Source organism: Primulina huaijiensis, chromosome 3, assembly GCF_012295235.1.
Source record: "Primulina huaijiensis isolate GDHJ02 chromosome 3, ASM1229523v2, whole genome shotgun sequence".
Taxonomy (NCBI): Eukaryota; Viridiplantae; Streptophyta; class Magnoliopsida; order Lamiales; family Gesneriaceae; genus Primulina; species Primulina huaijiensis.
Genome location: NC_133308.1, coordinates 10370960 through 10387067, shown reverse-complemented (window position 1 = coordinate 10387067; position 16108 = coordinate 10370960). Strand labels below are relative to the sequence as shown.

Sequence of the window (16108 nt, the reverse complement as noted above, 5' to 3'; positions counted from 1 at the left end):
TCATACCGTTTCTGCACTTCCATTTCCTATTTGGCTCAAGATCGACTTTCTATTCTACCCATTCATTATCATTCAAATACATGATCAGATCATACATAAAAACCATCACAACAAGAACCCATCCATTTCCATAATTATCATCAACTATGAAAGATAAAACCAAAAACAATAACCATACTTTTATCATTCCAATGAACATAACCATAATCAATAACCAGTCCACATAAACTCAAACACCAAAACCATATAAAATATCCATCACCATACCGTACCATAATAAACCATGAATATCCAATAACCATATTCCTTAAACACCCAAACCAAATAATAACATCATAAAAAATAACATGATAAAAGGTTGGGATATTACAAATCCACTCCCTTTCACCAAAATAAAAAATTCAGACACACTTCGTTTGAATTAATTTCAAATGAGTCATATTTTTTTTATTGACCTGAGATAAAAGTCACATGAACTGAAAAATGTTATGTAAAATAAAAAAAAATGTTATGTAAAATAAAAAAAAAATAAGTGCAGGTTCAAAAAATAAGCAGCAGTCCACTTTTTTACTTCAAAAATTTTAGTTTAAATTTTTTTGCAACATATTACTTCATCACATGATATTTTAAAATGTCACTTAAAATTTAAAATGAAATCCATTTTTTAACAGCAGAATTCTAAAATAGTATATTACTTCGTCAGTTTTATAATCGAAGTCGATTACCATCTATTAACTCGTAATTCAAAATTTCCGAAGTAACTTGTGGCAAAGTATATTATCAAAATTCTACTAGTGAAATACTGACTTGAGTGTCACAATGTTTTAGTCGGACACTCCCAGTTACACTCACTTTGCTTTGTGACACATGCAACAACCCACATAGTTCGTCAGTTGCACCTGTTTGAGTATTAGTCGGTAACTCAATTATCCATAACTTACTCTGATCTTCCCTAGCTAATACAGTAATATCAATTTTGACTACATCGATATATATCTCACCATTTGCATAATTTGTTTGAAGAAAATACGAAGTATTGCTTAAAATCTTTTATTGTATTTACACACGTATATTTTCTTAATCATTTGGTTTATTTATTTTTATATTAGACTTAAATATTCTCCATCATATTATAATATAGATCAACAAACTAACTTTTTATTGATGATTTTTTCCCTTACTTCCCAAGTATCTATATAATTTAATTCCAATATCCAATAGCTCCTATATTTCAAAATCTGTTGTTCGTCAATCATAATTGAAGGAGATCAAAGACATTTATCTTAATTTTGTAGCTGGAGATGGCCTCGTCCAACTCTTTGGTAGATTGAAATTTAAACTAAATTATGAATAATCGACATCAAATAGCCAAAACTGAAATTTAAACTAAATTATGAATATCGACATCAAATAGACAAAATGATTTATTTCTCATTTCTACCGATATTGATGAAGTTTGAACGATGAAGTGACGAGTTTAATGGTGGCCTCGCAAGAATCCCAACATCAACAACACTTGCACTTTCGGAGACACACCAACGAACAATTCTGAACAGAACAACAATAATACAAAATTGATGTGAATAGTAGAGAATATAGAGAAGAGAGAATGATTTGGAATTCTTTATTCATGATCTAAGACCTCCTTTTATAGAGCACATTTACAGGGAAACAAATCTTATCTCAATAATCATCTATAATATTTTATCTATAACATTACCCCTTATATGATTATCGACTCAACAAATTATTTGCAAAAGATGTTGGGGCTCAAATGTTTCCTCGTTAAAACCTTGTCAGTAAAACTCAATGGGAAAAACCTGAACGAAGGAAAAAGAGTACAACAATATATACTCCCTCTGATCTCAATCATCTAAGATCCTTCAACTGGTGCATCCCTATCTTTTGCACCAATTTCTTGAATGTTGAAGTTGGCAATGCCTTTGTGAATAAGTCGGCTACATTGTCACTTGAACGAATTTGATGTACGTCAATATCACCATTTTCTTGAAGCTCATGTGTATAGAAGAACTTTGGTGAAATATGCTTTGTCTGTCACTTTTGATATAACCTCCTTTTAATTGTGAAATGCAAGATGTATTATCTTCGACTTGCTTCATGCATTGCAATGATCTCAGAGTGATTTGAAGATGTCGCTGTTAAGGATTGCTTCACCGACTTCCATGATATAGCAGTGTCTCATCGTGTAAACACATATCCTGTCTGTGATTTAGCTTTATGTGGATCATAAAAATATCATGCATCCGCATATCCAACTAAAGAAGACTTTGATTTTGTCGAATAAAATAATCTCATATCAGTTGTAACACGAAGGTAACAAAATATGTGTTTTACATCATTCCAATGTCTTCGGGTTGGACATGAGTTATATCTTGCTAAAAGATTAACAGAAAATGCTATATCTGAGCGAGTACAATTTGCGAGATATGATAGTGCACCAATCGCACTTAGATACGACACTTCTGGACCAACGATTTTTTCTCCATTTTCAAGTGGTCGAAAAGGATCTTTGTTAGCATCAAGTGATCGAACAAACATTGGTGATGCTAATGGGTGTGCCTTGTCCATGTAAAAGTGCTATAATATTTTTTCTGTATATGATGATTGATGAACAAATATTCCTTCTTATAAATGTTCAATTTGCAATCCAAGACAAAGTTTCGTCTTTATAAAATCATTCATCTCAAACTCATTTTTCATGTAATTGGCAGTTTTAGTAAGCTCTTCTAGAGTGCCAATAAGATTTAGATCATCAACATATACTGCGAGAATTACAAAACCCTTATTTGTTCTTTTTATAAAAACGCATGGACAAATAGCATTATTTGTATACCCTTCTTTCAACAAATATTCACCAAGGCAATTATACCACATGCGACCAGATTGCTTTAATCCATATAAAGACTTGTGTAGTTTTATTGATAACATAGCCTTGGGTGATTCNTTAGGAATCGAAAAGTAGTGGCATCCATCACAGGTGAATATGTTTCTACATAGTCAATTCCAGGTCTCTGCGAGAAAACATTGGGCTACGAGTCGGGCCTTGTATCTTATAATTTCACCATTTTCATTCCTCTTTCGTACAAAAATCCATCTGTATCCTACCGGAATTGCATTTTCAGGTGTTCGAACTACAGGTCCAAACATTTTATGTTTTTCTAGTGAGTCTAATTTAGTTTGTATGGCCTCCTTCCATTTTGTCCAATCATCTCTTTGTTGACAATCCTTAACGGATTGTGGTTCTGGATATTCATTATGTATGATGTCAAGGGTGACATTTAGGACAAAGAAATTGTCAACAATTGTGTTATTTCGATCAAACAATTTTCGAGATGATATATAATTTGTTGAAATCTCATTATTTTCATGAGAATTTGATTCTTCAGGAATAATATTATTTAAGTCTGGTTAATTGATTTCTCTTATTGTATCATCCAAGATTACTTCTTTTGGAGCTTTTAAATTTTTTTTCTCTTGTACATTTATTTTTCGAGGCATAATATACTTAGAACCAATTGGTCGACCACGCTTCTGGCGTATTTTAGATTCATTTGCAGATTGAATAGTAGATGGTCCTACAGGGATATCAATTTTTACAGGGGCATTCTCTGCATGTATATGTGACTTTGTCACATTCTTTGTATTAAAAAAAGCATCGGGCAGTTGATTTGCGATTCTTTGCAAGTGAATGATTCTTTCAATTCTTGCTCACATTGATTATTTCGAGGATCATAATGTGATAGTGTTTTCGCATTCCAACAAATCTTTTTTTGTTCTTTGGGATACAACTTTATTTCTCTTAGATTTGGAAATTCTAACTCATCGAAGTGGTAATCTGCAAATCTCGCAGTAAACAATCTCCTTTTAAAGGTTCCAAATATCTAATAATAGATGGTAGATCATATCCCACATAAATCACAAGTCTACGTTGTGGGCTCATTTTGGTTCGTTGTGTAGGTGGGAGAGGGACTTGTACTGCACAACCAAATACTCGAAGGTGAGAAACATCAGGCTCTCGACCATAAGTAAGTTGTAAGGGTGAGTATTGGTGATAATTAGTTGGCTTTATATGAATAAAAGATGCAGCATGTAATATGGCATCGCCCCACACAGATGATGGAAGTTTGGTTCTCATCAGTAATGGTTTTGCAATTAATTGCAAACGCTTAATAAATGACTCTGCTAAGCCATTTTGTGCATGAACCTGGGCAACCGAATGCTCAATTGAAATCCTTATTGACATACAATAGTCATTAAATGTCTGCGATTTAAATTCAGCAGCTTTATCAAGACGAATTATCTTGATCAAATGATCTGGGAATTGAGCTCGTAATTTAATAATTTGCGCAAGTAATCTTGCAAAAGCTATATTTCAAGTTGAAAGCAAACTAACATGTGACCATCTAGTAGACGCATCAATCAACACCATGAAGTATCGAAATGATCCACATGGTGGGTGTATAGGCCCACAAATATCCCCATGAATTCTTTCCAAAAAGGTTGGGATTTCAAGATCAACTTTTGTATGGGAAGGTCTTATAATTAGTTCGCCTTGTGAACAAGCTACACATGGATAATCATTGTGTAAAAGAATCTTCTGGTTCTTTAGAGGATGTCCATGTGAGTTAATTATTTTTATGCGCATCATTGTTGCCCCAAGGTGACCAAGTCGATCATGCCATAATTTGAAGCTTTGTTGGTCAACAAACTTCTGGTTTGTGACAATATTTGCTTCGACTGTTTTTATTGTTGTAAATTACAATCTAAAAGAGAGTGCACATAATTTTTCTTTTATCTGATTCTGGTCAGATATCATAGATGTTATGCAAAGGTATTCAAAATTACTTTCATTTAATGTTTCAATATGATATCCATTTCGACCGATATCTTTAAAGCTAAGCAAATTTCTACTGGATTTGCTAGCATATAGAGCATTTTCAATATATAGGCTTGTATCATTTGGTAAAATATTTTTGTCTTTCCATAACCTTCAATAATTTTGATGCCCCCGGTATTGTTGTAACATTATTTTCAGCTAATGTTAAATCCAAAAAATACCTTTTGTTTTGAAGAATGGTATGTGTTGTACAACTATCCGATAAGCATTCATCATGACATTTCATCGTTAATCTAAAATAAAAATATAACTCAATAAGCTAAATATGATAAATAATGTGTAAGACTTTCAAAGGAAATATTTTATTGAATAATAAAAACATTTATTGAATAAAAAAATAAACTTCCACGACTAATCCTAAACATGAACTGAACATCAAAATAAAAAAACAAGAGACCATGATAACCTAATAAACAACAGAAATTCAAAGTAGAAACAAGACCAATGAAAGTAATTATTCATTATTTTCTAACACACCACCACCAATCAAATTATCTATATTTCCATCTGGATTAGCAAAGAAATCAGAGACGTCTAAGTGAGTTATATCAATTGGATCATCATTGTCCACAAATTTATCTCCATTTTTCCATTTTCCTTGATTGACTTTTGGTGTAGATCCACAAGGTGTTTTGGTGTACGACAGGTACGAGACCAATCCCATTCCATTCCACATCTATAAAATTTTTCTTCATATACTTTGGAACTTTTCTCCATTGCTTCTTCATTATTGGAATTCCACTGCTGGTGGTTTGTTTTATGTTTCTTTCCATTTTGTTTCTGATAGTATCTTCCTTGGCCACGCCCACATCCAAGTTGACTTTTATTGTTATGATTTTGAGTGGAATTAACATTTGCTTCAGGAAATGCAATTCCATATTCTTCAGGAAATGTAGTTCCATTTACTCCAGGAAATGGTGTGGATCCAGTTGGGCTCATTTGGTGAATTTTCATGAGCAGCTCATTGTTTTGTTCAGCAACTAGTAAGCACGAGATGAGTTCAGAGTACCTTTGAAATCCACGTTCACGATATTGCTGCTGCAGGAGCATGTTTGATGCATGAAAAGTGGAGAATGTTTTTTCTAACATGTCTTGATCAGTGAATTTCTCTCCACAGAGTATCAATGTGGAACTAGTATTGAATAATGCAGAGTTATAGTCACTTACAGACTTAAAATCTTGTAGTCGTAGGTGCATCCATTCATATCAGGCTCTTGGGAGAACTACAGTGCTCTGATGGTCAAATCTTTCTTTTAGATTTTTCCAAGGCTCTCGTGGCTCTTTCACAGTGAGATATTCGACTTTCAATCCGTCATTGAGGTGATGACGAAGGAAAATGAGTGCCTTTGCACGGTCTTGCTGGGACATTTCATTTCCTTCTTTGATTGTATCTCCTAAATTCATAGATACGAGGTGGACCTCGGCATCCAAAATCCATGGTAAATAATTTTTTCCAGTCAAGTCAAGTGCTTCAAATTCAAGTTTGGTGATGTTATCTATTGCAACTTAAAAAAAATTTATATTAGAATTATGACATATATAGAGTAAAATTGTATTACTATCATTGAAAATAAATATTATAACAAATTATGCAAGGGTAATACATGTTAGCACTTTTACTATGCAATTTGAAATTTTACTATTCTATTTGTTAAATTAACATCATTGAACATAAATAATAAATTATTTTATCTAACCATTATGTAATCTTCATTTGTGCATAAAAAAATATAAATACACATGATATCATGTAGTCTATCGAATTTGGTGTACATGGAGATGTGTTCAATTAATAATATGTATCTATGTCAAATTTCGAATTTTCACAAATAAATTACCTTATTCTCCAAGTAAGTTACTAACATACGAACCAATCAATTTTAAAGTGAAGAAAAAAATAGTAAATTTTTTTTAATCCAATTATATCAATTATAGTGTTGTGATTGACTCAAAATTTGTCGTAAATCTATCAAATACTTGTATTCACACAATATTTTAGTGACGGATTAAATCATCAAAATTCAAATAATATAAATCTTAAACAATCAAGCCAAGATATGATAAGAAAACTTGAATCAAAACAACAATACATTTATAATTTATATTGAATCAATATTCTTCAAGAATATTGTTGAAACATATAACATTTATCTAAATTCTTCAGGAATATGATAACGTTATATTTTATATCAATATTTTTCATAGATATTGATAGATCTTTATGATCTTAGATCAAGATTTTTTGAGAATATTGATAAATCATATACATTTATATTTTATTCATAGATTTATCAATATTATCAACTTAAAGTTGTGTTGTGCTACTTCAGGAGCATTAATATAAATCTATAATTTGTGCTACTTCAGGAGCATCAATATTAAATTTAAATATTGTGCTTCTTTGAGAACATCCATACAAGACTAAGAATAAATTTATAAATTTTACCTTGAAGAGTACTCGTGCTGATAACGTGTTGTGGATAGTAGAGAATATAGAGAAGAGAGAATGATTTGGAATTCTAACTCATTTTTCAAGTAATTGAAAGTTTTAGTAAGCTCTTCTGGAGTGCCAATAAGATTTTGATCATCAACATATAATGCCACAATTGCAAAACCCTTATTTTTTCTTTTTATAAAAACGCATGGACAAATAGCATTATTTGAATATCCTTCTTTCAACAAATATTCACTAAGGCAATTGTACCACATGCGACCAGATTGCTATAATCCATATAAAGACTTATGCAGTTTTTTTTATAACATAGCCTTGGGTGATTCACGATTTTTTTTCAATAGTTTGAATCCTTCGGGGACTTTCATATATATATATATATATATATATCACTATCAAGTGAGCCATAAAGATAAGCAGTTACCACGTCCATAAATCGCATATCAAGATTTTCTGATACTGTTAAACTAATTAGGAATCGAAAAGTAGTGACATCCATCACAGGTGAATATGGGTTTTTTTTAAAATTAATTTATTTTTTATTTTTATTTTCAAAAATAATTTAAAAAAATTATATTGCAACTTTACGGCAATCCGTGCTTACGAAGCACGGACGGTGTGGGGATGGTGCTCCACGTTGGAGCGTCCGCGCTTTGTAAGCGCAGACACTCCCACGTGGAGCACCGCCCCCGTGCTTTGTAAGCACGGACTCTGTCAAAATCAATATTTTTTTTCGGTTTTTTCCTGTCCATTCGTTTTTCTTTTCTGAACGATTCACGTGAATATTCATTCAGACTTGTAACGCTTCACGTGAATATTCAGAAGTTCACCCGTACATAAATAATTGAATCGTAAACAGTAGTGAACTTTTTTATTCTATATAAACGATGATATATTAGAAAATTGCATTATTAATTTCTTCTTCAATTTTCTCTCAAGTTTTATTGGCAAAATGTCTCACATCGATATACTCTTATATTTTGGTGGTCACGTGGTTATCGATAATGGATCAGTTGAATATAGCATTCCATTTGTTAGACCGATGCGAGTACTACGGTCTATTAATTTGTTGGAGTTGGTTGAAGTTGTGCATAAAATGTTATGAATCGATCCAACGAATTTTTCTTTGAAGTTGTCAACAAAATATTCATTCATGGAAAGATCATCTTGGCATGAAATTCAAGTCAATCTCGTTGATGATTATTCTTTACAGTTTATAATGCAATGTGACAATATGAATATGTTGCATTTATATATGCAAGCAAATTCAATTGAGCATCATGTTGGATTTGATGATCCTGAATCCTACGTTCGACATGCATCCGAGTCTGGTTTCAATAACCAACCCGGTACTTCTACATATGATGGTTATTAGGAGCAAGAATCTTTTATTCCAGAGGTTACTGAAGGACTCGGTAATATGAGTTTCGATGGTGTAAGTGGGTCTTGGGATCAATATATCAATGTCTCATCGGAACAACATCATGTTCCATATTGGCCGAATCCAACATTAGATACGAGTGCTCGTTGTCCGAATCAGGCCAATAATGATGATATTTTGAGGACTGATTCTGAACCCGATATATCATACAGTGAGTCTGAAGAAGAAGAAGAAAAATTGAATGCCGATGATGAAGTGAATACTTGTACAAATCCTGATGAGGGAGCATCATCTCGACAACCACCCCGTGACACATTACAGAGGCAGACTGTACCATTTCTTTCAAATACTTCTAAAATGCCATCATTTTTTAATAAATTGTTTGGGGAAGAGCCTCCCGATTCTGTCAATGTACCTCCTGGAGTGCAATCAAGCTATTACAATCCGGATAGAGGTGAATTATGTGTTAATATGTTATTTAAAGATAAGAATGATCTTATTGTATCTGTGAAGGATTATTCAGCAAGAGTTGTCAGGCGTGAGTACCGTGTCATGGAAAGCACACGCAGTTTGTGGAAGTTGTAAAAACAATTCTTCTACGGTCATTTGTCGATGGGGACTTCGCGCTTCTTTGAAGGTCAGGACTTGGTATTGGAAAATAACAAAATATGGCGGACCTCACACTTGTATATCTACTTCTGTTGGTATAGATCATAAGAATTTAAACAGTGAAATGGTGGCACATACGCTATTGGGAGTTGTTCGTTGTGATCCTGCGTATGAGATTAAGTATATAATCGAAAATGTGAAAGATAAATATGGACATCAAATCTCGCACACGAAGGCATGGCGAAGTTTGAAACGTGCTATGGAAATTGCTTATGGTACATGGGAGAGCTCCGTTGAATTACTTCCCAAAGATATGCTTGCTTTGTCCAAATATAATCCGGGAACAGTTGTGGAGTGGAAGCATCTAAGAGCCAACATTGAAATGAGTAAGACACTGAACTATGTTTTCTGGGCATTCAAGCCGTGTATTGATGGGTTTCGGCATTGTCGGAAAATAATAAGTGTTGATGGTACACACTTGTATACCAAATACAAGCACAAAATGTTGATCGGTGTCACTCTGGATGCGAACAATCAGGTTATACCGCTAGCGTTTGGTATTGTGGACGAAGAAACAACAGATTATTGGAAATGGTTCTTGGAGCACCTAGGAAGACATGTTGTTCGTGGTGAAAATAGTGTGTGTCTTATTTCTGATAGGCATAAGGGAATCGTGTGCGCAACTGGAGATCTACCATATTTTCAACCTCCTTATGGTGTGCATCGGTTTTGTTTGAGACATGTGTTCAAACTTTAACGCCAAATTCAAAGAAGTGCATTTGAAAGATTTATGCTGGGCGGCAGGAACACAAAATCAAATTTGTAAGTTTGAATCAATAATGGAGGCAATCAAGCAAAAAAATATTTTGGCGCACCGATATTTGGCTGAAATTCCGAAAGAAAAATGGAGTTTGGCTCATGACGGTGGTTGGCGTCATGGGGTGATGACAACCAATATGTCGGAGTGTTTGAACTGTGTGTTGAAGGGTGCGCGTAGACTTCCTATATTTGCCATAGTACACTTAAGAAATGGGCGAGAAAATCTAGTGAACATCGTGTTGCAAAGTACGTTATACGTGAGCAAACTGCTTCGGTCGCAACTGTAGGAAGACCAAGTCGTGGCCAACATATGCAGGTTGTGAAGATATCAACAAGTGATTGTTCATGTGGTAAATGGACGATTTTTGGCATCACATGTTCCCATGCTATTTGCACCGCTAAGTGGCACTCTTTGGATCCAACGACACTTGTGCAGCCCTAGTATAACATATCTGAGTACTTGGCAACGTACGAGGGCAGATTTCAACCTCTTGCAGATGAGCGATACTGGGATCCTCCAACTTTCGAGTTGCACCACAACCCTGTTAGATGTGAAAGAAGAAGAGTTGGTAGAGATAGAACAACACGATTGCGAAATGAGATGGACACAGCGGTTTCCAGAGAGAGACAACATTGATGAAGTCTTTTGTTATAATGTAATAACGCTGGATATGTTAATTGAGAATAACTTTCTGTACATTTTTTTTATGTTTTTGAATATTTACTTTAAAAAATAAAATTATGAATTGTTTTCAAATATTTAATTTTAAAAAAAAATTAAAAGGCGAATAATCATCGGCTGGGAAATTTTTTTTCCCAGCCCCGCGCTCGAGCGGTAATATTTCACCGCTCGAGCACGAGGGGTGTTGGAGTTTTTTCCAGCGCCGCTTGCACTCGAGCGGTGAAAATATACCTCTCGAGCGCTAGCAGCGCTGGATTTTTTTCCAGCGCCGCTCACGCTCGAGCGGTAAAAATATACCGCTCGGGCGCGGGCGGGGCTGGAAAAAACTCCAGAGCCGCTCGCGCTCGAGCGATATTTCTTTACCGCTCGAGCGGGAGCGGCCTCTCTCCCCTCCCCCCATTCTCTCATTCTACAAACATTTTCCCCTTCTCCTTTTCTCTCAAATCCCTAACTAAAAATTCCCCTTTCTCAAATCCCCTTATCTATATTCTCTTAATACAATTTCCTCTTCCTCTTCTCTCATTCTCCGGTCATCTTCTTCAACACAATTCACCACCTGCAGTTCCTATCACCATGGCTCCTAAGAAGTCAAAAGGTAATCCTAGTTCTTCCTTTTCTTCGTCATTTGATAGAAGTAGATTTGTGAATGAGGCGACTAAGGCTCGGTATGAACATGCAAAAATTCATAAAAACCCGATTACCGAGCGAGGATTTCGTAGGCAAAGGGAGGATCGATACGTAGGGCCTCTTGTGGAGTTGGAGAGACGGGGATGGGTAAAATTTGGGACTCAACCTAACGCGGCGGTGGTCTCAGTGGTGCGAGAATTTTATGCAAATGTGGGGGAGAGGACGGATGACAAGGCCTTTGTTCGGGGTAGACTTGTGTTGTATGATGTGGGTAATATCAATGCATTATTAAAAACGCCCAAGGTCGATGATTCCGCTTTCCTGGCTTTGGTTGCTGCCCCGGATTATGCTATGATAATCGACAAACTCTGTCATCCTGGGGCGATCTGGAAACCAGTAGGAGGGTCACCCAATTGTTTTGATGAGAAATATTTGAAGGCAGATATTGCCCTTTGGTATTTGTTTCTGGCAAGGAGAATGATGCCGGTCTCGCACAAGAGTGAAGTACAAAAAGAGCGGGCCGTGGTGCTATATGCGATACATGAGGGTTACAACATCAATGTAGGAAAGCTCATCTATTCTTAGATCATGATGAGCGTGAATAATAGACACATCGGGCTTTTCTTTCCCACCATCATATCAGAGTTGTGTGCGATGTCAGGGGTTGTGTTTCGTGATGATGAGGAGTGGCTGTAAACAATGAAGCCCATTTGTGCAGATGACTTTCAACGGAAGTACACGAAACGACAGTTAGACTTCCCCACTCATGAGGGAGATACAGGTGGATCGAGCACCGTCGCCCCGTGTTGCCCAAAGCCCCGCAGGCGGTCCCAAAACGACAAAGTAGATGAGACTCTTGCCTTCATGGCTCATCAAGAACAAGTTAACTTGAACCACAATGAACATTTCGCCTATGTCAAGTACATGATGCAGACAATGCTAATCCACAGGGGTGTTGATCCAGGGACCATCCCTCCACCTCCGCCGTTCATTCCTCCGTTCCATTTTTAGTATGACTATCAGCAGCAAGGGGATGCATCGGGAGTGCCACCAGAGAATGATGAGGATGAGCCGTGATCAATGATTCCTTATTCAAGTTGAGTGAGGTATGATATCCCATGCTTTTATTTGTTTATTAATATACAATTCATACATTGCATGTGATAAAGTTTGGGGTTCAATAATTTTAATTTATTTTATTTTCACAGGTGATCACGAACGGAAGAATGCCAAATTTGATAACATAGACGTCAACTATGTTTTTTCATTTTATCTGTCAATCATGTACTTTCTTGTGTTCGGACGTGTAAATGTTAAAACATTCTTGTGGACGTGTGTGTTTAATTGTGTTTCTTTTTTTTACTCGGCACTTATGATTTTTTTAATCTTATATTCCGTTTATCTTTCGCTTATTATCAATATATTGTAGAAATGATACAATTTATACAATGCAAACGATACAATAATAAAATTGATATAGTTACAATTAAGTTGAAGAATCATCGTCATTATTATAATGATACAAATGGCTCTCGGTCCCACATCAGGTGGATTGTGTCTTCTCGTCCCTCTACGCAATCCTACATGTTCGGGATTTTCCTCATTTGAATAACCTGGAAAAGTGATAGGTGAAATAAAATTCCTCTGTGGTTGAGTGTCATGCAGAAGATGCTGAGGACCAACATTAAGCATATTCGTAAAACTTTGTGTGTTCGACCAATACGGAGTATGAGAATCCGGCTGACCAAACGAACGAAAGTCAACAAACCTTGAATCACTGAAAAACCAGGTTGATTAGTTGAGGTTCCTGCAGCATTCAATTCAGTTGACGGAATAATATGAGATGTTCCTGCAAACACAGTTGGTGGCGTAACCATGTCACCTCCCCACCCGAGTGATGACTGATGTGAAAATGGAGAAGGCGTACTGAAATTTTGTTGGACATTAAATTGTCCGACAAAAGTATTGTACGGATATGGTTGAAAACCAACGACAGAAACAGCAGGTGATATGGTGCGCACGGTTATTCGATTATACCATTGGAAGTAGTCTTCTTCAGTTTGCATCGATCGACCGTGTCGCACCCCTTTTGCAACATATCTCAGCCTATTATTCCACCCCTCAATTGAATTTCTATGATAATCTCTCCAATCGGTGATTCGATGTCCTATTCTGGTGATATTATGCATATCATCATTGTCGACGGCAGACCCTTGAATTGATTGTCGTCTTCTAAATTATCGCATCACCCGATTAGGACGGTGCATCTCCACAATGTCAAAGCATATAAGAGGACAAACACATCGCCATATTTTGTTGTCGTATGAATCTATAATCGTCTTCACATCTATGTCATTTTTCTGATAAACGACCCAATTAAACTGTAAAAAATTAAAATGTTCAGATTATAAATTCATCTACTCAAAACAAAATCATCTTCATTTAATCACTATTAAATATTAAAATTAAAGAATATCTCGTTAATATTCATATGATCTATAGAATCCCTTATAATTCTTACAGCATGTGTTGGCGAATGTGTGTAACTGAATTCAATTTTTCACCTACAATTTAAAAAAAAATTAAATATCAAAAATTTATACGAGATATATATGATATTACCACAATAATTTTTAAATATTACCGTGCACCATATGGAGAAACTGGAATAATAGCATCTGGATCAACGGGAGGTACACCTAATGTTAACACACCTCGGTCGGGGTTCACACATTTAATCCTGCTCCATGCCCATATCTGCTTATAATAATAAAAATATATCAACAAAATTAACAACAACATTGTGTTAAATAATCACATTACATTAATTATACCTGCAGGATATATAAATGTCCAGCCATTGTAGTCTTCTCTATACTTGACGCGTTACACAACTCACGGTATAGAAATTCTAAAACTGCACTACCCCAACTATAAGACTTCACATTATCAATATCCCGTAGCAGTTGCAAAAATATTAGTCTAGCAGACCCTCCTTGATAGTCAGGGAGCATTATTCCTCCAATCATCATTAACGCTATACAACGGGTAAATTTAACAACATCTACTTTTGAAATATCATCAGTAACAATGTTAGACATACAATGATCGTATAGTGCAGTCATAGACAGATGACCACCTTTCAAATGTTTTGATGATGGCAAAAATCACAACAAATCCAAAAAGATGTGTTGCCATTCCTCAACTTTATGTGACACATCTATTCCAGTGACTGCTTCACCATCAATTATTAGACCCCAAATTATTGAAACATCTTGTAACGTGACGGTTGCTTCACCACATGGAAAATGAAACGTGTGTGTCTCGCGTCGCCAACGTTCAACAAGAGCAGTAATCAAATGATTACCAAAAACTTGTGAGCCACATTCTAAAACTCCATAGAAACCCATATGATTCAAAAATGTAAGCACACGATTGTGTATATAATTATCAGTGTATAACTTCCAAATCAAATTGTCTGACATCTTCAATTTGATAATATCAACTGTTAAGGAAGAAATTGTTGATGACATATGTGTCTCTTGTAAATAGAGGACACTAGAATCTTCGGGACCTCGATTCTCTGCCATTCTGAAATATGTTGTCGATCTTCTAAAATTCAATATAAGGTAAGCACCGATGTTGAAAAACTTTTGAGCGGAGAGGAAAATTAATGAAGAAGAGAGGAGAAGGGAAAAATGAATGGGTAAAGAAGGAGCAAGGAGGAGATAATGGAGGAGGATAAGGTGAGGGGTGAATGGAGCGGACACACGCGGAGTGTCTGCTCCTATGAAGCACGGACGCTAGAGCGTCCATGCTTCGTAAGCGCGGTTGGCTCCACGTTGGAGCGTCCGCACTCACAACGTGGAGCACCGTCCGTGCTTAGACGGTGTGGACGTGGAGCACCGTCCGTGCTTACAAAGCACGGACAGTGCTCCACGTCCACACCGTCTGTGCTTCGTAAGCACGGATTGCCGTAAAGTTGCAATATATTTTTTTTGAAAATTATTTTTGAAAATAAAAATAAAAAAATAAATTAATTTTAAAAAAAATTGGTGAATATGTTTTTTCATATTCAATTCCTGGTCTCTGCGAGAAACCTTGGGCTACGAGTCGGGCCTTGTATCTAAAAATTTCACCGTTTTCATTCATCTTTCGTACAAAAACCCTTCTGTATCCTACTAGAATTGCATTTTTAGGTGTTCAAACTACAGGTCCAAACACTTTATGTTTTTCTAGTGAGTCTAATTCAGTTTGTATGGCCTTCTTCCACTTTGGCCAATCATTTCTTTGTTGACAATCCTTAACGGATTGCGGTTCTGGATCTTCATTATGTATGATGTCAAGGGCGACATTTAGGGCAAAGACATTGTCAACAATTGTGTTATTTCGATCCCACGATTTTTGAGATGATATATAATTTATTGAAATCTCATTATTTTCATGAGAATTTGATTCTTCAAAAATAATATTATCCAAGTTTGGTTCATTGTTTTCTCTTACTATATCATCCAAGATTTCTTCTTCGAGAGCTTTTGAATTTTCTTTCTCTTGTACCTTTTTTTTTCGAGGTACAGTATCCTTGGAACCAATTGGTCGACCACGCTTCTGGCATATTTT

The 16108-nt window shown here is 35.6% G+C and overlaps 1 protein-coding gene across 1 annotated transcript; it reads left to right on the top strand.

Annotated features, from left to right (window-relative positions):
* The first annotated feature begins 9484 nt into the window (after window positions 1-9484).
* LOC140972478 (uncharacterized) lies at window positions 9485-10117 on the top strand. Its single transcript, XM_073434899.1, has one exon. The coding sequence runs from the start codon at window positions 9485-9487 to the stop codon at window positions 10115-10117; it is 633 nt and encodes a 210-aa protein (XP_073291000.1).
* The last annotated feature ends 5991 nt before the right edge of the window (window positions 10118-16108 follow it).